At 50.6% G+C, this 21,576-nt stretch overlaps 1 protein-coding gene across 8 annotated transcripts in view; it reads right to left on the reverse strand.

Annotated features, from left to right (window-relative positions):
• The window catches only part of mcf2l2 (MCF.2 cell line derived transforming sequence-like 2), a 96,870-nt gene that overhangs the window by 47,205 nt on the left and 28,089 nt on the right, over window positions 1-21,576 (reverse strand). For 7 of the 8 annotated variants that reach the window (XM_035415740.1, XM_035415746.1, XM_035415747.1 and 4 more), the window contains 12 exons: window positions 21,023-21,113; window positions 19,475-19,594; window positions 17,298-17,414; window positions 15,145-15,294; window positions 14,657-14,781; window positions 14,193-14,307; window positions 13,811-13,930; window positions 12,245-12,436; window positions 10,591-10,782; window positions 10,087-10,264; window positions 8,024-8,130; window positions 6,175-6,260 (listed from right to left, as the gene is read on the reverse strand). In XM_035415740.1, coding sequence (XP_035271631.1) covers window positions 6,175-6,260; window positions 8,024-8,130; window positions 10,087-10,264; window positions 10,591-10,782; window positions 12,245-12,436; window positions 13,811-13,930; window positions 14,193-14,307; window positions 14,657-14,781; window positions 15,145-15,294; window positions 17,298-17,414; window positions 19,475-19,594; window positions 21,023-21,113 — 1,593 coding nt within the window. The remainder of the gene's footprint in view (window positions 1-6,174; window positions 6,261-8,023; window positions 8,131-10,086; window positions 10,265-10,590; window positions 10,783-12,244; window positions 12,437-13,810; window positions 13,931-14,192; window positions 14,308-14,656; window positions 14,782-15,144; window positions 15,295-17,297; window positions 17,415-19,474; window positions 19,595-21,022; window positions 21,114-21,576) is intronic. The other variant, XM_035415741.1, reaches the window with a different exon arrangement.

The following is a 21,576-nucleotide window of genomic DNA, read 5'->3' on the forward strand; positions in this document are numbered from 1 at the left end:
CTAATTCCGTGCAGCGCTAGTGCTAATCCTGTGCAGCGCTAGTGCTAATTCCGTGCAGCGCTAGTGCTAATTCCGTGCAGCGCTAGTGCTAATCCTGTGCAGCGCTAGTGCTAATTCCGTGCAGCGCTAGTGCTAATTCCGTGCAGCGCTAGTGCTAATTCCGTGCAGCGCTAGTGCTAATCCTGTGCAGCGCTAGTGCTAATTCCGTGCAGCGCTAGTGCTAATTCCGTGCAGCGCTAGTGCTAATCCTGTGCAGCGCCAGTGCTAATCTGATTCTGTGGGGCCGTGCCTAGCTAGCGCACGAGGCTCTTTCAAAGGAGTCAAGCCGATAGCTTCTGCTGAGCTCAGAACCTCACAGACTTCTGGGATGGCAACGGAACCGCATGCAAACGCATGGCAATTTGAGCCGTTGCTGATTTGACTTGGGAATAGGACGGTAGGCTGCTACGTTTTTTTGAGGTAGTGCGGCCGAATGCTCCTGGCAGGCAGCCACGCTATTGGCTGCGAACAGAACGCTGCTGGGGTTCTCCTGCATCAATTGGCTCATCTGTCGGGAGTGAAGGGGAAGCTGTTCGACACCCTGTCAGCGTTCTCAGAGAAGAGATCTTTAGGATGAAGGTTTAATTAGCACATACCTAATAATAACTAATTACAAAAGCTAATATTCGAACTCAATTTCATGGCACTTCATGACAGCCTTAGTGCGCACACACACACACACACACGGATGTGGTTTAATATGACATAATCTGACTAAAACTGTAACACAAAAACATATTGAAGTCTTTTTTGCCCTTAGTGAGCAAACCGATTCATCTGCCAAAAGAAAAAACAGCTTTATCAACCCAGTAACCAGCAACCCATTAACAAGATAGGAGTACAAAGTCTGTATTATAAATAAATGTACACCAAGACATTCCAAATTGTACACGTGCTCAGATAAATATGTCCTATCCTATGTCCAGAAACTATTTTTGGTGATGACGCATTAAAAAGCTTCTCGAGCTTTTTTTTCACTCATTTGACGCAATGAAAAGCTGGAGCTGGTTCTGAAATTAAGAGGGGTGCCACAGGGCTCCTCCGGGCAAACCTGAATTACCGGATACAGAAAACAATGGTGGCAACACAGGTTTTTAGTTAATTAGGCCGAAGGCTCGGCAGGCGAGAATCGCAAGGCAATTACCAACCGTTTACGCTCCACAGGAAGTACAGCACCACGCCAAAGCTCCCAGGATGGGCTGTTCTGTGCGGGTACAGGCTGAAGCGGTTTTTGGAATTGTTAAGAAAAATTATCCCTTCCAGAGATAATGACGACAGGCCTGCAGTATTTCTAAATGCACAGCTATGCACTTATTATTATGGGCGTTGAGTGAATCACACTACGGTAACCAAACCCCGGCTGGTCACGTGTATGAAGCCTATCAAATAACAGTGAGAAATGAAGGAGAAACGTTTCCATTTTTGGTAAAATTGTTTGTGCCTTACGTTTTCACAAGGGACAGCACTTTGGTGGTCTCTTCCCCCTCAGGGGGCCATCCTCGCTTTGTGAGCAAAATTTGGAGAAGTGAACCCGGAGTAAAATGTGTGTGAGTCACAGAGTGTCAGCGGAGAGACAGACCGGGGGCATTCCAGGAAACAGGAAACCAATCCTCACGGGCGGGACGCGCGAGGTGGAGCTCAGTGACGAGCAGGACAAACCGTGCGGACTTCCTGTTATTGGATACGCATTTCCTTATTCACTATCCATCGCTGTCTGGTGTGTGTTCGCAAAATAAGCATAAGTAAATCCAAATACCCATTTAAACAATGTTCACCCATTAGCAAGTGATTTACTTTATATTAACTTTGTGACTAATGCGATACATCTACATTCACGTGAAATAAATTAACATGAAATAATAGTCAGTTAAAAAAAATAATCTATTTGTTATTCTTGAAGGTTTTTTAATCCAGTTGGATACCTTGGTTTAATATGCAATATAAAACGCACAGTTATCAAAGTGAAATCTTAGCTCAGTACGATTGTTAGGTAGGATGTTTGCAAACCCTGTTTCAGGCTTACTGTTTGAATGGAAGTAAAATGCTTGTTTGTGGTATATAAACAATGTTGATGCAGGAATTAAGTTTGTTTCTGAGTAAACAAACCCATTAGCAAGCGATTTCCTTTTTATTAACTTGACTAATGCGATAGCTTTACATTCACGTGAAATAAATTAACATGAAATAATAGTCACTTAAAAAATATCTATTTGTTACTCTAAAAGGTTTTTAATGAAATTGTATCTCTTTTATAAGTTATATAATTTAATATCAAATGCAGTAAATCTTAACTGTTTCAGTGCCATCGTTAGGTAGGATGTTTGCAAACCCTGTTTCAAGCTTACTGGTTGAACAGAAGTAAAATGCTTGCATGTGGTACATAACATATTGTAAGGCAGTTTACAGAAGTGTGCTCCTTATCAGTCCTCTGTTTACTGCGCTGACAGGCAGTCAGCAAGTGTGATAAAAAGGATGGTGGTTAGTTGCAAAACATTGGATTGGATCAGCACTATGTAAAACCCAGGTTCTCCATTATACAGTGTTCTCATCTCTTGTGTTGTTGGAAAGCCAATGTCATGGGGAACAAGTTGGTCTCCCAGGAACAAAGGTTAGCCCAGTGTGATATGCATCTCTCTCTCTTGGTTGTCCATCGAATCCGATGATGACGTCCACTTATGTCTTTTATCGGTGAACTCTTTGATGGCTGAATAGCCCTATCCTGGACCCACAAGTCCTATTGCAGGTAGGACATATATATGTGGTGGTAGTGGTAGCAGCAACCATGGGTGTGTTCCTCCTGAGTCTCCTTTGGTGTCTCCTGGCTGTCCTTTCCTCCTCCAGCATGCAGATCCCATCCAGGCACAGCTGCCGCCAGTTGTTACGGTCAGCAGCAACATCCTCCAGGTCCTCGGGTCTGATTTTGCACTTCCTTAACGCAGTCTTCAGCTGGTCCTTGTAGCGCTTCCTCTGCCCTCCTGCTGAGCGTCGTCCATGGTGTAGCTGGCCATATAGCACTCTGCGAGGCAGCCGATTTGGGGGCATCCTTACCACATGCCCCAGCCATCGTAGCTGGTGCTGGGTGATCATAGCCTCAATACTTCTGCAGTTGGTCTTTGTGAGTATTTCAGTGTGAGGCACACGATCACGCCAGGTAATTCCCAGGATGCGCTGAAGGCAGCGTATGTGGAAGTGCTCCAGGGACTTGATGTGGCGGCTTTAAGTTACCCAAGCTTCACAGCTGTAAAGGAGGGTGGTGATGCAGATGGCTTGGTAGACGCATACCTTCGTGCGGAGATGTAGGTTCTTGTTTTGAAAGACCCGGCGCCGGAGTCTCCCAAAGGCAGCTGATGCTTGTTTAATTCGGTTCTGGACCTCATTGTCAATGCTGCGGTCTTCAGAGAGAATACTTCCCAGATATTTGAACGATGGAACTACTGACAGTTGTTCATCAGCAACAGTGAAGGCTGGTGGTGTAGGTCGGATGGTGGCACTCCATTGGCAGACAACTTCCGTTCTGGTGGTGTTGACGGTCAGTCCCATCCTGCTGTACGCTCTCACTGCCGCCGCAAGGACAGACTGGAGGTCTTGTGGAGTGTGAGACACAAGAGCACAGTCATCTGCATACTGCAGCTCAAGGACCCTTTCTCTATGCAGTTTGGTGGTTGCTTGAAGCCTCCTAATATTGAAGAGGTTGCCATCTAGCCTGAATTCCACTGCCACACCGCTGCTGTCCTCAATCTCCTTGTGGAGAAGCTGGGTGACACATAGGAGGAAGATGTTAAAGAGCACCGGTGCTAGCACACACCCCTGCCTGACCCCTGTATGTACAGGGAAAGGGGCAGACTCTTGTCCTCCTATGGTCACCCGAGCAGTCATTCCATCGTGAACCTGGCGGAGGATGTTGACAAATTTGTTGGGGCAGCCAAACCTGAGGAGGACGTCCCACAAAAGTTCTCTCCGGACAGTGTCAAAGGCTTTGGAGAGGTCGACAAAGGCCATAAACAGGTCCTCGTGTTGTTCCCGACACTTTTCTTGAAGCTGTCGGGCTGTGAAAATCATATCGACCGTGCTCCTGTTCTCCCTAAACCCGCACTGTGATTCAGGCAGCATTGACTCTGTGATGTTGTTGACAGGCATCTGAAGCATCACCTTAGCCAGGACCTTACCAGCAACAGCAAGGAGAGTGATATACCCCTACTGTTGCCACAGACGGCCTTGTCAACCTTGTTCTTGTAAATGGTGACAATATTGGCGTCTCTCCATTGTTGTGGGATGTTCTCATCAGCCCAGGCCTTGGTGATGTATTGGTGAAGAGTTCTTGTACAGAGGTACCCTCCCTGCTTTAGCAGCTCAGCAGGGATCTTGTCATTACCAGGGGACTTGTTGTTTCTGAGGGAACAGATAGCTGATAGGACCTCCAGGAATGTTGGAGGCTAGCTGAGGTTGTGAATGGGAGGAAGTTTAGGCAGTTCGTCCAGAATGGCGGGGTCTGCATCAGAGTCCTGATTAAGAAGGGTATCAAAATGTTCAGCCCACCTCAACAGGATGCTAATGTGATATGCATACAGAGATAGCGCAAGCAGGATTCATTGTTGTACTGTTTTGTCACGATTGTGTCTTTGTTTGATAACCTGGGGTTTTTCCTTGTATATAAGGAAGTGCAATTGTTTCGGGAAGACTAGTCAACACAGTCCCCTGTGCGTATAAGCCATTTAAGGGGCGACATAGCTCAGGAGGTAAGACCGATTGTCTGGCAGTCGGAGGGTTGCCGGTTCAAACCCCGCCCTGGGCATGTCGAAGTGTCCTTGAGCAAGACACCTAACCCCTAACCCCTAACTGCTCTGGCAAATGAGAGGCATCAATTGTAAAGCGCTTTGGATAAAAGCGCTATATAAATGCAGTCCATTTACCATTTACACGTATAGCCATTTCACCACTCACATTTTGCACCACTGTATACTGGAATTGCTCACCGACTCTTACCACTGCACACCTAGCAGTTTTAAGGTCCTAGCACACACACAGAACTACCACAGGACATCTGCACCACGTAGTCACTCGCCTGTACGCTAGTGTTGTAGCAGGATACACAAGCCAGAGACACATCCGCCTCCACCAAGTTGGATAGCGATTCGTATAGAGAAACACTACTGGCGGACAGCAGTCTCCTTTGTCTGTGCTTAACTGTTAGCACAGAGGAAAACACTATTTTGGAGTCAGATAATCAAGGAAACATAAAATGAATCCCGCTCCAGTAGCACTGGGTAAGACAACACGCATTCCTTCACTACACAGACACTTCCGCCATTTGATTTGCAGAGGGGTTTCTTGCAGTTAGTGACCTCAATGTGACAGGTTTTGGTTTCTTACTGTTGGTGACCTCAACGCACCTGTTGGTGTATCTGAAAAGTTCATATAGGGCTACCTATACACTGCAAAAACCACAAAAAAGTCCACCTCAGATAGCATTTTAATCTTATATTTACACTTAAAATCTAATTTCTCTTAAAAAATATTATCAATGAGACGGTTTGACCCAATTCAAGATTTGCCAATGAGGTAAGAAAATGACACAAAGTAGCAAAAAAGCCACTTAAAACAAGCTAATATATTCAACTTGAGAGAAAAAATAAGATTTTAAGTCTCGTTACAAGACTAAAACACTTTAGACAGACCATTTTGCAGTGTATAAAATAAAATCCTGACAAAGGCTCACACATCATAAAGACTCACCTGTCTATCTGAGAGTGCAAATTATTGAAAAATATCCTGTGAAATGCTCAATAAAATATTTGATAAATAATATTAAAATAATAAATATATAATATATAAAAATATTAAACAATATTTCTAATACATACCAATAAATTGTAATTTTGTCATGCTTTATAAATTCAACATTTAAATATATCCGTATGACAAACTATATTTCTATATATATTATTCTATATATTTCTCAGTAAAACTATAACAAAATGTAACCTTTTCAAGTAACCTTTTCTTATTTCACAAATAACTGTGTTGTCAACTGTTAAAATATAATCATAAAAAGCATTGCTGATATACCTTATATCCACGCCCAAATATGGGAAAATATATTTCTGTCCAAAGCACAGGGGCAATCCAGCCTCTTACCTCCTTCTGCTGGACAAGGACTCTTCCGTCTCGGACACCACCACATGACTGGACCCCCCCTGGCTGGCTTCATGCAGAACTTCAATCTGGGGAAAGGGACCGTAAAACTGTGGTAAATTTTCATCCTAATGACAGATCAGACATTATCCGCCCAAACTACAGTTCCCATGGACCATTTCACCTGCAGTTTTCTGTGGTTTTCTCTCAATCAGCAGCCAATTAAGGCCTTGAGAACCAGGTGTGAGACAAGAAACCCTCTCAGGTCAGAACTGAGAGAGCCGACCAATCACAGCCACAGATCCTCCGTGAATTTTGAGGCCAGAACCGAGAGAGCCAGCCAATCAGCAGAGCTCCTCTGGGAAGTTTGAGGGCAGAACTGAGCAAGGTGGCCAATCACAGCAGAGCTCCTCTGTGGAGTTGGAGGCCAGAACTGAGAGAGCCAGCCAATCAGCAGAGCTCCTCTGTGGAGTTTGATGCCAGAACTGAGAGAGCCAGCCAATCAGCAGTGCTCCTCTGTGAAGTTTGACAGCAGAAGGTGTGACATCATCAATTTAGCGGGTGGTCAGATGGCGGGAGCACTTTGCACAGCCGGAGAGTGGGAGTGAGCCGGTCTGGCTTCTGTCCTCTCCTCACAGATCACTCACTCCGAACGACAGCTACTCAGCGGGACGGGCAAAAATACAGAACACCTCTGAAATAAACGCTTCTGTCCGCTCCTCACAGATCACTCACTCCAAACGACAGCCACTCACAGGGGCTCGCAAATACAAAACTCAAAACACCTCCGAAATAAACACGTCTGTACGCTACCATCAAAATGGTGGCCATTCCACGTGGATCAGAGGCAGGCAATCTGAACTGCACGCAAGACACATACTTTAAAATGAATGGGTTTGAAATGCTGCCACTCCTTTGTTACAAAGAAGTTCCTAATTATAAAAAACGGATTGTGCCTGAGAAGCATGCAGACCAAACAAACAGGTTGAGGAAGGTGTGTAGTCAACAAACACAGAGTTCTTCACAGGTGGGGAGGGTAGGAGAGTATTTCTATACAGCAGGTGTAGAAATGTAGCATAATAAGCACAATGTAGCACAATATGAACTTGGAAATTTTATTCTTTGTAACATGCAAAGCTATTTCTGACATGAGAGGGTACATCTTAATAGGGTAAATAATTAAAAATTAGAAGCTTGTTAAAATTATGAGATTCTGATAGTGGTTGAAACCAGCATACACAGAGGCCTCCACTACTATTTGGAAACTAAAGCAACACAAGATTTCCTCTTCAGTAAGACAGCTTTCATGTTAGAGGTGGCATAGGAATGGCATAAGGATGGCATAGGGATGACATAAGGCTTACATAGGGAAGACATAAGGATGGCATAGGAATGGCATACGGATGGTGTGGAGATGGCACTGGGATGGCATAGGGGTGGTGTTAGGATGACATAAGGATGGCATAGGGGTGGTGTTGGGATGACATATGGATGGTGTTGGGGTGACATACGGATGGTGTTGGGGTGACATAGGGGTGGTGTTGCGATGGCATAGAGATGGCGTTGGGATGACATAGAGTAGGTGTTGGGATGACATAGGGATGGCATAGTTGGCACTGTTAGTGTTAATCAGTTTAACCTACAGGGTCCAAGTTAAACTACGCGGTTGTTCCCGGCACTTGGAACGGTACTTCTCTCTAGGATTTTCGACACACTTGTTCCTGGTTATGGTTACACACTTTGTTGTACGCCGCTCTGGATAAGAGCGTCTGCCAAATGCCTGTAATGCAATGTAATGTAATGCATAGGGATGGCATTGGTGCGTCATAAGGATGGCATAAGGACGGCTCACCTTAATGGCGCCTTTAGACTTGCGGATATTTTTCTTCCTGGCGAGTTCAGCGTCCGCCGGCGCCGGCTTGGGGCCGCCGGAATTCTCTGGAACCCGGCGGTTCACCGCTGGAACAGAAAGCGAGGGAGAAATAAGAGAAAGAACCTGGAATGGGAACCTGGAATGGGAATCTGCCCAAAACCAGCCATTAAAAAATCAAACCTGCCATTGATTGTATGTGTACTGTATAATTTTCTGTCCTTTCTGTATGAATGCTCACGTGTCACTTTTTGTGTACTTAAATTAATACTGCCATGTGAAAGAATGTGTTTTTATAAATTAACGGCAACGCATTCGTGCAAACTGGTGGATGCAGTTCTCTTTCCCTGCCAGTGCACCTCTTCACATACACGTAGACAATGAGAAAAAGAAAAGTCTTACTTCGGTAACTCCTCTTTTAAATCTGTCCGCTACAGACAGATGAGCGTTCAAAGCCAAGGCCACAGTGCAGATCTACCGCACACAGGCTCTTGGCAGGAGCTTGTCCGTTTATGACATCACCAGTCAGGAACACTCCCAGCTTCTTTCAACTCACTCCAAGTGCTGTCCTGTTGTAAACTCTGCTAGTTCACCAGTCAATCTCTCCTCAGGACACAAGGGGATCTCCCACAATCCAGCGGGGTAATGGGCAGTTTTTTTTTATTTTTTTTAAATAAAGCTTTTGCAGTAATAGTACACCGTAGGGCAAGAGGTGTCAAACTACGGGGCACAGTGCTAACAGGCTTTTGCAGTATCGTTTCAATCACCTGCCAATGAAACAGAACACGGTGTGTGTGGGGTTTTTTTTAGCCAATCAATGACTCAAATGAACCACTGGTAACGAGAACAAGCCCCCCCCCCCCCCCCCCCCCCCGAAAACCAGGAGACACCGCAGCCCAACGGGACGGGAGTCTAACGCCAGCGCTGTAAGGGGTGACAGCAGGGTGTGAATGGGCCAGGAGAAATGGCATCATGGGTGTAATTAATACACCGGCGTGTAAACCGCCAGGGTGTGACCTCGCTCCCGTCCCATCCCGTCCCCCCCTCCTGTCCCATCCCGTCCCGTCTGTGCCCCCAGGCCCGTCTAGACGAGGCCACGCCCGCCCACGGATTCCGTTCCTGTTCCCATCGACGTTAAACTTTTGGCACGAGCCGAGATCAGACAGCAGTTCCACTTTTACAACCTCGGGACACAGACCGGTGCCTCTGATGGGGGAACCTGGAGGAATCCTGAAAATGACACACAGGCTGCCAGCTTTACAGACACACAGGCCGCCAGCTTTACAGACACACAGGCTGCCAGCTTTACAGACACACAGGCCGCCAGCTTTAAAGACACACAGGCCGCCAGCTTTACAGACACACAGGCTGCCAGCTTTACAGACACACAGGCTGCCAGCTTTACAGACACACAGGCCGCCAGCTTTACAGACACACAGGCTGCCAGCTTTACAGACACACAGGCTGCGAGCTTTACAGACACACAGGCCGCCAGCTTTACAGACACACAGGCCGCCAGCTTTACAGACACACAGGCTGCCAGCTTTACAGACACACAGGCTGCCAGCTTTACAGACACACAGGCTGCCAGCTTTACAGACACACAGGCTGCCAGCTTTACAGACACACAGGCTGCCAGCTTTACAGACACACAGGCCGCCAGCTTTACAGACACACAGGCTGCCAGCTTTACAGACACACAGGCTGCCAGCTTTACAGACACACAGGCTGCCAGCCTTCTCCCAGATGTTCTTAAAAGCGAGCGTTTTCAGCTTTCCCTACACGGTGCCTCAAACAGCCAGTACCAGTAGAAGTGGTGGCGTGTCCTGGACTTTGGAATTTGAAATATTTCAGCTCCTTAGATGGGCGTAAAAAAATAACTCAACAAAGTGTGTCATCAACATAAACCATATCAACACATGAAAGTATTCTGTTGTGAATGTTTACGCAATTAGAGTTTCACTGCAGTGAAGTGTAGTTCAACGGGCAGAGGTGACTCAGGTGTGGCGTGATTATTATTCGGGGGGGGGGGGGGCGTGCCGTACCAGGGCCGCCGGTCCTGCCGCTCTTGGGGGAGGCGCGTTTGGGGGAGGACTCGGGTCGCGGGGCCACGGGCTGCACGGGCCGGGCCTGTTTGGCGGACAGCTTCTTGAGGCTGACGTGTCGCCGGTCGAACATCTCGCGCACGTCCTCCAGCCTCCGCAGGGCCTTCTGCACGCTGGCCTGCAGGGGGCGCAAGAGAACCCGGCTGAAACCACTCCCGTCACCACGGCAACCTCCGCTGCTTAACCCTACGAAGAGTAGGTTTTTTTTTGTTCAATGTTTTCAGTCAGTGTTCTAGAGCTCTGAACACTGAACACTGCTATCAGTCACCAGCAGTAACTGTGACATCAGCATTAGAATGTCCATTGTGACATCAGCATTAGATTGTCCAGTTAAGAACATTCTGATCACACATTTGGGTAAAGAAGTGAAGAGGCTGGTCGGGTCACCGTGGCTGAATGTCTGGCCGCTCCAGAGGACACCACGCGCCCGTGACGAGCCCCTACCTTGAGTTCGGCGGTCAGGATGATGTCATACTGGTTGCAGAGGTCCTTGAGGCTGCTTAGCTGCTGATCATCAGCGCTCTCCAGGAACTTCTCAATGTCCTGCAGGGCTGACTCCGCCCCTTCCTGTGACTGGCACTTGTCCACGGCCTGAGAGGCCAGCAGGTACACACCCGACTCGCACCACTGGTTCACCTGCAGGACAGGAGAGAGAGCGCCCCCTTCAGCACCTCAGATGCTATTACACACAGAGCACCACACCATTAACCCTCTGACCCAGGTGCAGACTCACAGCTCTGGCGCAGATCCTGAGTTGGCTCAGATGCGGTATCTCTGTGGTGGCGCTTGCAGCACATTGGCACTGACTGGATGTGCTTTATCTATGACACGCGCAGCTAATCTAATCACCCGAGCTGACCTGGAGCACTGCCATGGCAACATACTGTACTTCCCCCTCCCGCAGCAGAATATTATTTCATGGGGAGATATTTACAGCCAATAGTTCAGATTTGTATGTATTTTTCACTTGTACCTTTTTATTTTTCAGGTTTTACCATCTGTAACTATTTTCACCCTGTCATTCATTTCCCCGCTCCTTTAGCCCCCCCTCTCCCTACCTCTCTCTCCCCCCTCACTCTCTCTCTTTCTCTCTCTTCTCCCTTTCTCTCCCCTCTCACTCTCTCTTTCTCTCTCTTCTCCCTTTCTCTCCCCTCTCACTCTCTCTTTCTCTCTCTTCTCCCTTTCTCTCCCCTCTCACTCTCTCTTTCTCTCTCCTCTCCCTCTCTCTCCCCTCTCACTCTCTCTCTCTCTTTTTCTCTCCCTCTCCCTCTCTCTCCCCCCCCTCAGTCCTCCCTCTCTCCCTCCCTCTCTCTCTCTCCCTCCCTCCCCTCGGCCCTTCCTCTCTGCAGTACCTCACCGTGTCTATGCCCTGGTGTATGTGGGGGGCTTCCTCACCTTGTCTATGCCCTGGTGTATGTGGGGGGCTTCCTCACCTTGTCTATGCCCTGGTGTATCTGGAGGGCTTCCTCACCTTGTCTATGCCCTGGTGTATCTGGAGGGCTTCCTCACCTTGTCTATGCCCTGGTGTATGTGGAGGGCTTCCTCACCTTGTCTATGCCCTGGTGTATCTGGGGGGCTTCCTCGCCTTGTCTATGCCCTGGTGTATCTGGGGGGCTTCCTCACCTTGTCTATGCCCTGGTGTGTGAGGAGGGATTTGGCGAGCACGTCGTGCTTCCTCACCTTGTCTATGCCCTGGTGTGTGAGGAGGGATTTGGCGAGCACGTCGTGCTTCCTCACCTTGTCTATGCCCTGGTGTATGTGGAGGGCTTCCTCACCTTGTCTATGCCCTGGTGTGTGAGGAGGGATTTGGCGAGCACGTCGTGCTTCCTCACCTTGTCTATGCCCTGGTGTGTGAGGAGGGATTTGGCGAGCACGTCGTGCTTCCTCACCTTGTCTATGCCCTGGTGTGTGAGGAGGGATTTGGCGAGCACGTCGTGCTTCCTCACCTTGTCTATGCCCTGGTGTGTGAGGAGGGCTTCCTCACCTTGTCTATGCCCTGGTGTGTGAGGAGGGATTTGGCGAGCACGTCGTGCTTCCTCACCTTGTCTATGCCCTGGTGTGTGAGGAGGGATTTGGCGAGCACGTCGTGCTTCCTCACCTTGTCTATGCCCTGGTGTGTGAGGAGGGATTTGGCGAGCACGTCGTGCTTCCGCTGGGCGCCGTTGGTGAAGTCGTCGCAGACGCGGCGGAGCTCCACGCACTTGGGCCGGATGGAGTCGACGGCGTAATGTCCGCTCTGGATCAGCTGGTCCCCGTGCAGAGCGTGGAGCTGGGCCTTCTCCAGAGATCCCTGCCCAACGGGACACAGCAGCGTTCAGACGAAGGGCTCCACACACGGAAAGTGCCGCACCATCACACTCACGTGTCTGTCATTCAGCGACTCATCTACAGCAACTTCCACTTTTACACAGCGTCCATTCATATCGCTCCAGGGCACACCAGCTGTGCCCCACCTGGGAATCGAACCTGCAACACCTGGATCCAATAACCACTATTATACGCTGCTAACCAAACCGAAATAAAAATAAAAATGAATACATGAAAAATAAAAACCGCCCCTGAGACCAGTGGCATGACAGGTACAGCACTAACCTGGCCAAGTAAAGACGGCAGTGTGAGTCTTTCTGATGGGACAATAATTACAACCGTTCATAAAGGTTAATAACTGGATAAAATGCTACTCCAGAGTAATAAAATCAGGCAGCGACAGTACGGCTTTATTAGTATTTACAGCAAATACAGAATGTTTTTATTGCGATTCATCACCTTTACTGTGTGAATTAAGTGGCATTAATTTAGAGAACAGCAAATGGGTTAGAGGTCACCGCCAGATTGACCTGAACACAAGCCTTCAATTTAAAACAAAACAGGTCTGGAGAGTGGAGCTGCCAGTTCCAATCCACAAATAGATCAGAGAACTGCCCTGGCTGGAACCTGGATGGGTGGGGCATGGCCTCTATGCCCTGGCCTACATTCACCCTCCCTGGCCTTCTTCCAGGGTTGCGGATATAACTATGGCAATGTGTCGAGACAGAGCGCCCAATCTCAACCTTATCTCTGCGTTCAGCCCTCTCTCTCTCTCTCTCTCTGGCGCTGGAGTACAAGATTCCACAAAGCAAAACAAGACCTACGACGAACAAAATGATTCATTTGGGCAAAACGGCTGACCCACCACACCCACAGCAGGTGTAAAATAACACCCCCTGACTACAACGGTGAAAGAACTGGCAGCAATGTTGCCATTAGAAACCATTTAATGGGGGGGGGGGGGGGGGGGGGGGTCAGTACAGATCCTGTTATTTTACAGGGCAGTTGTTAAATAATTGGTTATTTACTGCCGTTATACTACAGCCCGCCAGCCCCCCAGCCCTGACCAGCCCCCCCGTACCCTGGCCCCCCAGCCCAGGCCAGGCCCCCCCCCCAGACTGACCTGGGCTCTGTTCTCCAGCCCCCCCCCCCCCCCCTCGCCCCCCCCCCCCCCCCCAGACTGATCTGGGCTCTGTCCTCCAGCCCCCCCCCCCCCCCAGACTGACCTGGGCTCTGTCCTCCAGCCCCCCCCCCCACCCCAGACTGACCTGGGCTCTGTCCTCCAGCCCCCCCCCCCCACCCCAGACTGACCTGGGCTCTGTCCCCAGACTGACCTCCAGCCCCCCCCCAGACTGACCTGGGCTCTGTCCTCCAGGCTCTTCAGCTCCTGCAGCAGCTGCTCCACGCGTCCCGCTGTGTCCCCGCTGTCCGACAGCGCCGCCTGGGCCTGCATGAGGCCGTCCAGCGCCACTTTCACCTGGGGGGGGGGGGGCACAAACAGAGAGAGAGCCCCCGCTGTCAGACCTCACACTCCTCCTGAGCGTGGGGCGGTGGACCCCGTGCGTCCCGAGCCAATCCGCACGCAGATCGCGTTCTCCGCATCATTCATTTTCTCATTCAACCTCTATTTAAGATTCTCGGTGACAGTTGAGGGTAGGAACCCTCTTTCTCGATGCGCCGAGATTACAAGACGCATAAGAAGTAAAAGAGCATCGTGGGGGGGGGGGGGGGGGGCTCACCTCGCGGAAGTCCTGCTCAAAATGGCGCAGCTGCAGGCACTGCTCCAGCCTGAGGCGATGTTTGGACCAGAACTGCTCGAACGCGTTCTCAGTCTCACTCAGCTGGGCCAGCAGCCTGAGGCCACAGACACGTTCACAAAACAACTCATTATTATTATCATCACTCTTATACGTGTCCTTGTTATAGTACTATAATTACTCCTTTATTCTTCTTCTTCTTATTATTATTATTATTATTATTATTATTATTATTATTATTAATAATATTATTATCATTCTTGTTCTTGTCCTTGTTATAATATTATAATTACCCTACTGAAGCTACAAGTTCACAGTACTTTCCAGCAGAACCCCATTTCAAAGCAGGGGCTCTCAGGCACCCTGATATTCAGTATTTTGCAGGTGTACGGAACGGCGAACGAAGAGGCCATTTTGTTCAGAGTGAGAGTCCGGCGCCGCCGCACCTCTCCACGGTGGTCAGGTTCTCGGCCTCGTCGGGGTTCAGCCTGTAGTTGGTGTTCTTGGCGGCTTGCTCTCTGATGCAGGACAGCAGGGTGGTTCCCTGCTTCATGGCCAGGCTGAGCTCGTTCTGTTTTACAAAAAGAGTCGCGCCGGGCGCAGGGGTGAGAACAAAGCGCTCGTTTTCTGCGCTACTTTGCACACTGCTGCACAGCGGGCCCAGAGAAGCCACTGTGTTCTCTGCTTTCTGTCCCGCGATCACGGCTGAGACAGCCGTGACATCACTCTGCGCAGAGGACACAGTGAGGAGCTCCACCAATCACAGAGAACATCGCTAACAGACATGAGAACAACACAAATGGTGATTGATGGACGCTTTCTGGCTACCTCCTGGATAATGGAAGGGATAATCCAATTGGGACAGGGCAGCCTTAAAGAGAGCGGAGCTCGCCCAATCGCAGGGCGGGAGGGAGGGGGGGAGGGCGTGACCCACCTCCAGCTTGTCGTGCTTCTCGCAGTGCGCCCCCAGCAGGTCCTTGGTGCACTGCACGTCGTTGGGCAGCTCTGTTTCGGCCAGGTCCTTCCCGAAGCGCTGCAGCATCTGCGCGGTGGTCTTCACCGTCACCGCAAAGTTCTCTATGGCCTGCCGAGCGCCAGGACAGGGCGAGGTCACATGACCGCACGCACGCGCGCGCGCAGCACAACACTTTTAATCACACCGTCCAAAAGGTGGAGATTAACCTGGCCATCTGGGGCTTTAACCCTGCTCTAGGTCATTCCACTGGGCTTTAACCCTGCTCTAGGTCATTCCACTGGGCTTTAACCCTGCTCTAGGTCATTCCACTTGGCTCTAACCCTGCTCTAGATCATTCCACCGGGCTCTAACCCTGCTCTAGGTCATTCCACTGGGCTGTAACCCTGCTCTAGGTCATTCCACCGGGCTCTAACCCTGCTCTAGGTCATTCCACTGGGCTGTAACCCTGCTCTAGATCAATCCACTGGGCTCTAACCCTGCTCTAGGTCATTCCACTGGGCTGTAACCCTGCTCTAGGTCATTCCACTAGGCTGTAACCCTGCTCTAGATCAATCCACTGGGCTCTAACCCTGCTCTAGGTCATTCCACTGGGCTTTAACCCTGCTCTAGATCATTCCACCGGGCTCTAACCCTGCTCTAGGTCATTCCACTGGGCTCTAACCCTGCTCTAGGTCATTCCACTGGGCTCTAACCCTGCTCTAGAACATTCCACTGGGCTCTAACCCTGTTCTAGATCATTCCACTGGGCTCTAACCCTGTTCTAGGTCATTCCACTGGGCTCTAACCCTGCTCTAGGTCATTCCACTGGGCTTTAACCCTGTTCTAGATCATTCCACTGGGCTCTAACCCTGTTCTAGGTCATTCCACGGCCCTGGAGGAGCTTAATCTTTCAGACCAACATTCAACACAAATTCCTCATTCACATCATTACACAGTTTTTAACCAATCAATCAATTTGGCACCTGACATGGGGCGGAACACCGCCCTAATTCGTTTTTATCATTGGTGCCGATTTGGAAGGGTACACATCCGTGGTTCTTCCCCGAAACGTAGCGCCACCGGCTGCTACTTTTCACACCACACACAGGTAAACACACAGTGTGGAGTCGGAGGAAGACCTTTCATACACCGCCTTCTCAAGCGGTTCACGGGCTCCCAATCGACCAGCCGGGGTCACTAAGCAGCAATAAACGTGGGTCTCTAAATTTCAAAGTGCCACGGGGGACCAGTTGCATGAGAGGGAGAGAGCTCCGAAAAGTGATTGGGTCTCACCCGGGTGACATAACCACTAATCACGCGTCGCCCTGTGGGGCTACTGGCCACAGTCGGCACCGGCGCGGTCCGAATTCGATCTGAGACCCCGGGGGGCTCATCCACGCACCTCATCATGCGCACATTCACGCGCTTAAAGGCAGATCCTGTTCCGGTGTCAGTGAGTATTTATTTACACACAGAACTGGCTCCTGTGAGAAGAGCTGGTCAGGTGGTACAGAGGTACAGACCCCCAGCAGTGCTGAAGTCCAGGCTGGCCCGGACGGGCGGAAATGCCCTGTTCTCCTAAGGAAAGACCTTTTCCCGAACAAGCTCCCCTGTGTGAGATTTTATCAGCTCTAATCAGGCACACCGTTCATTTCCTCATTCACTCAAATTTAAAATCCGTCAGGCTTCTGCCAGTTCAACAGCTCGCCCTGGGGCAGGCAGAAATGTCAGCGTGTAAATATTTGACTGCAGAACTTTTTTGTTTGTAATTTGTCAAGGGAGCTATAGCTAATCGAGTGTAAGAGGTGGATGAGCCCAGGTGCATTCTGGGAGGGGGCGGTCTGCCTGAACAGTGCATCTGCTGCTCAGACAGACAGAAGATGTAACCATGACCTTGTGCTGTACACACAACAGACTGAGGATAAAAATAAGACAACCAGCTTCTCTCTCTCTCCCCTTCTCTCTCTCTCTCTCCTTATCTCCCCCCCCTATTGAATCACAGAAAGTTTCAGTAAAGGAACAAGTCAAAGTCTCTCTCTTCCTCTCCCACTCCCTTCCCTTCCCATCCCTCTCTCCCTCCTCCCCCCTCCCCCCCGCCCGCCGTCAGCAGCAGTATGGCGTGGGTGACTCACGGTGCGATGGTGGATCCATTGGCTGTGGCAGTACTCCAGGTTCCCGCCCAGCTCGCAGGTCAGCTGACCTCTGTCGACGTATCCGTGCAGGTCTGACAGCGAGTTCAGCATGATGATCTGGGGGCACAGGGAGAGGGGCAGGGGGGCGGGGGGGTCAGACAAGGCGCCCATATCCATGGAAACGACACGTTTAATCAATCATTTTAACAGGACTGGAGTCACTTGATGGTACATGATGTCGACAGAGAGGCAGCATCACCAATCAATGCAAACAAACTTTATTAATCGTATTAATACTTTCGCTGTCACATGATCACACGTTATTTTGACGGGGAGGCAGAATCACCCCTTTATGACTGGTGGAGTGATGCAGGAGAGCACAGGAAACATTCTGCAGATGTTAATCTAGTCTCACACGCATGGCAGCACTGAAACGGTACATATATGCACACGTGTGTACATGCTGTATGTGTGTGTGTCTCTCAGTTTCACTTGCCCTCCCTCTATTTGTACTTTACAATGAAATAATTTCTGTAAAGTTATTTTACTCAGGCTTATGAGCAGGAAGAAGAGCAGAAAGGTACGCATTTGCTTGGGTCGTGTTGTGAATGTTTTTGAATCGTTTGAAGCCTCATGGGGTTTCTGTAACCACATCATATTCTGCTTGACTGTACTTCAAAGCTAAATGCTTTTCTACCTTTTCTTTTGTGTCAAATAAATAAATGAAGCATCATTAAATCAGTCAGGGGTTCACTCCAGGTCACCCCGGCACTGTCAGTTTCATTTCAATAAATTCAATAAAGTTAAATAAAGCCACAGCAACCTCTGTCCCAATGAGGTCCTGAAGCACTTCCCCAACTACAGCACAGCCTTCCTGTTTCAGGACAGCTCACTGGTTCACAAGATGTTAAAAGCAGACGGGGCCCTTATTTCTGACTGCGTTTTTTTACTTTCATTTTTTAAATATGTCATCTCCAATCCCACCTGAATTTGGAATGTCCAATTTGTGAACCATGTGCTCATCTACGCCCCCTGCTGTTGGGTCGGGAGAGCTAAGACCTCTCGCGGTTCTCCTCTGAAACACACAGTGTCAACCAGCTCATGCGCAGAGCAGGGGGCGGAGGAGACCCAATCATACGCGTGCGCAGAGTGGGGGGTGGAGGAGATCCAATCATACGTGTGGACAGAGTGGGGGTGGAGGAGACCCAATCATACGTGTGCGCAGAGTGGGGGGGGGAGGAGACCCAATCATACGCGTGCGCAGAGTGGAGGGGGGGTGGAGGAGACCCAATCATACACGGCTGTAGAGTGGGGGCGGAGGAGACCCAATCATATGCGTGCGCAGAGTGGGGGGTGGAGGAGACCCAATCATACATGTGGACAGAGTGGGGGTGGAGGAGACCCAATCATATGCCTGCGCAGAGTGGGGGTGGAGGAGACCCAATCATACGCCTGCGCAGAGTGGGGGGCGGAGGAGACCCAATCATACGCCTGCGCAGAGAGCCGGACACCCAGATGGCCACCAGAGGTCGTTCGAGCCCCGAACACTGCTACCCCAGCCTACTGGACCTCTCCCATAGGTCCCTCGGGCAGCGCAACGGGCCAATCGTGTGCCGCCCCAGAAGCAAAGTGGGGCAGCCGGCCACAGTAGGCACCAGGCCAGATTCGATCCGAGACCGTGCTGCTCATCACTCTTTCACCGAGTGAGCTACCCAGAAGCCCCTTCTGTCTGCTTTTTAAGCCTGGTGGCTGAGTCCCAAGTGTGAACAACAAACTGTGAAGTTTTCATGAGAAGCTGGCTTTAAACCACACAAATAAAATGACAGTCAAACACATCTGACAGCCTGGGGGGTGGGGGGGGGGGGGGGTAAAGACCAGGCATCTGGTTCTGCTACCTACAGGACACACAAACCACACCAGAGAGACAGCAGACATTTCCAAAAGGAGCACGCCATCCCGTGCACCAGGGCTCAGGGACCTGTCCTAGAAAGGCAGAACAATGGGTGTGCAAACTATTGTGTGTTCTTTATAAATAAGGCGGTCCCTGGCGTGGACACCCACACCACAGTGAGCCCAGAGGAGTATTTCTTTGAAAGGGTGAGTTTCTGGCAAACGAACGGGGTGCTCGAGTTTCAGACGGGACAGACGGAGGGACGGACGGACTGAGGCACGCTTACCGGTACCTTCATTTTGAAGTCGTCGCGGTGCAGCCGGATGCCGATGTCCGCAAAGGCTCTCTGGATAAAGCGGGACGGGCGGAGCACCAGCACCAGCTGCAGGTTTCCTGGGAACGCCCCCTAGGGGACACAGAGAGAGAGCGTTTTCCTGGGAACGCCCCCTAGGGGACAGAGAGAGAGAGAGCTTTTTCCTGGGAACGCCCCCTAGGGGACAGAGAGAGAGAGAGAGAGAGAGCGTTTTCCTGGGAACGCCCCCTAGGGGACAGAGAGAGAGAGAGCTTTTTCCTGGGAACGCCCCCTAGGGGACACAGAGAGAGAGAGAGCGTTTTCCTGGGAACGCCCCCTAGGGGACAGAGAGAGAGTGAGCTTTTTCCTGGGAACGCCCCCTAGGGGACACAGAGAGAGAGAGAGCTTTTTCCTGGGAACGCCCCCTAGGGGACAGAGAGAGAGAGAGCGTTTTCCTGGGAACGCCCCCTAGGGGACAGAGAGAGAGAGAGCGTTTTCCTGGGAACGCCCCCTAGGGGACAGAGAGAGAGAGAGCTTTTTCCTGGGAACGCCCCCTAGGGGACAGAGAGAGAGAGAGAGCGTTTTCCTGGGAACGCCCCCTAGGGGACAGAGAGAGAGAGAGAGCTTTTTCCTGGGAACGCCCCCTAGGGGACAGAGAGAGAGAGAGCTTTTTCCTGGGAACGCCCCCTAGGGGACAGAGAGAGAGAGAGAGCTTTTTCCTGGGGACAGAGAGAGAGAGAGAGCTTCTTCCTGGGAACGCCCCCTAGGGGACAGAGAGAGAGAGAGCTTTTTCCTGGGAACGCCCCCTAGGGGACAGAGAGAGAGAGAGAGAGCTTTTTCCTGGGAACGCCCCCTAGGGGACAGAGAGAGAGAGAGAGAGCTTTTTCCTGGGAACGCCCCCTAGGGGACAGACATTGGTCTGATGCTGGTCTATTACTGGTCTGTTACTGGTCTGTTACTGGTCTGTTGCTGGTCTATTCGCTGGTCTATTATTGGTCCAAACTTGGCAGTGCTGGTTTTATACTGGTCAAGCAGATAACAGCAGTGCTGGCAGACCAGCTTAATCACGCAGCTGACGTGACGGTGGTGGTGGCAGATTCACCAGCTCCACGCTCAACCAGCAGACCACGCTCAACCAGCAGACCACGCTCAACCAGCAGACCACGCTCAACCAGCAGACCACGCTCAACCAGCAGACCACGCTCAACCAGCAGACCACGCTCAACCAGCAGCCCACGCTCAACCAGCAGACCACGCTCAACCAGCAGACCACGCTCAACCAGCAGACCACGCTCAACCAGCAGACTACGCTCAACCAGCCGGCTCCAGAACGCTGATCTCCAGCATAACCATCTTCACTGATCTACGCTGGTGTTTCTCTGCAGGGTTAACCTGCTAGTAGCTGGCTGAGAGCATCCACCTCCTCTGCAAACTCAATAGTTCACACAGCCGAGGAAAACTAGTGCAAACTTTGTAAAACGGTCTCTTTAAGGCAGACGGGTTTGACCAGGCGTCCCGCGATAGTGAGATTTTTTTACTTACCGCGATCCGAGCCAAGGACGCCTTCACCGAGCTCCACTTGTCCCGCCGCCGATCGATGACGATGATGAAGCCGATGCTGGCGGCGTCCAGGCTGGGGACGAAGACGGAGAGACGAGCACAGATTCAGCGACACCGGCAGGATTACGAGCGCCAGCGTTTCGCTACTGCTGCTACCAGCACACACTCTCCCAGTCAGGGCTCTCCTGAACACGCAGCACTGAAAGTGAAGAGTCTGCTGCTGTGGGAGGAACCCGGAGAACCCGGAGAACCCGGAGAACCCGGAGGAACCCGCAACCTTCCTGCTGTGAGGGGACAGTGCTACCCACCGCATCACCAAAAAAATAAAATGTAAAAATTAAAAAAAGTTCTCTTTTTTAAAATAAGGGAAATTCATGTGTTATGGTCTGTGCACATCTGGGGGAGACATCAAAGATGACTCGCCTTAAAACACACACACCCACACACCCACACACCCACACACTGACAGGCAGTCACACCCACACACCCACACACACACACACTGACAGGCAGTCACACCCACACACCCACACACA

The sequence above is a fragment of the Anguilla anguilla genome, chromosome 4, assembly GCF_013347855.1.
Source record: "Anguilla anguilla isolate fAngAng1 chromosome 4, fAngAng1.pri, whole genome shotgun sequence".
Lineage (NCBI taxonomy): Eukaryota > Metazoa > Chordata > Actinopteri > Anguilliformes > Anguillidae > Anguilla > Anguilla anguilla.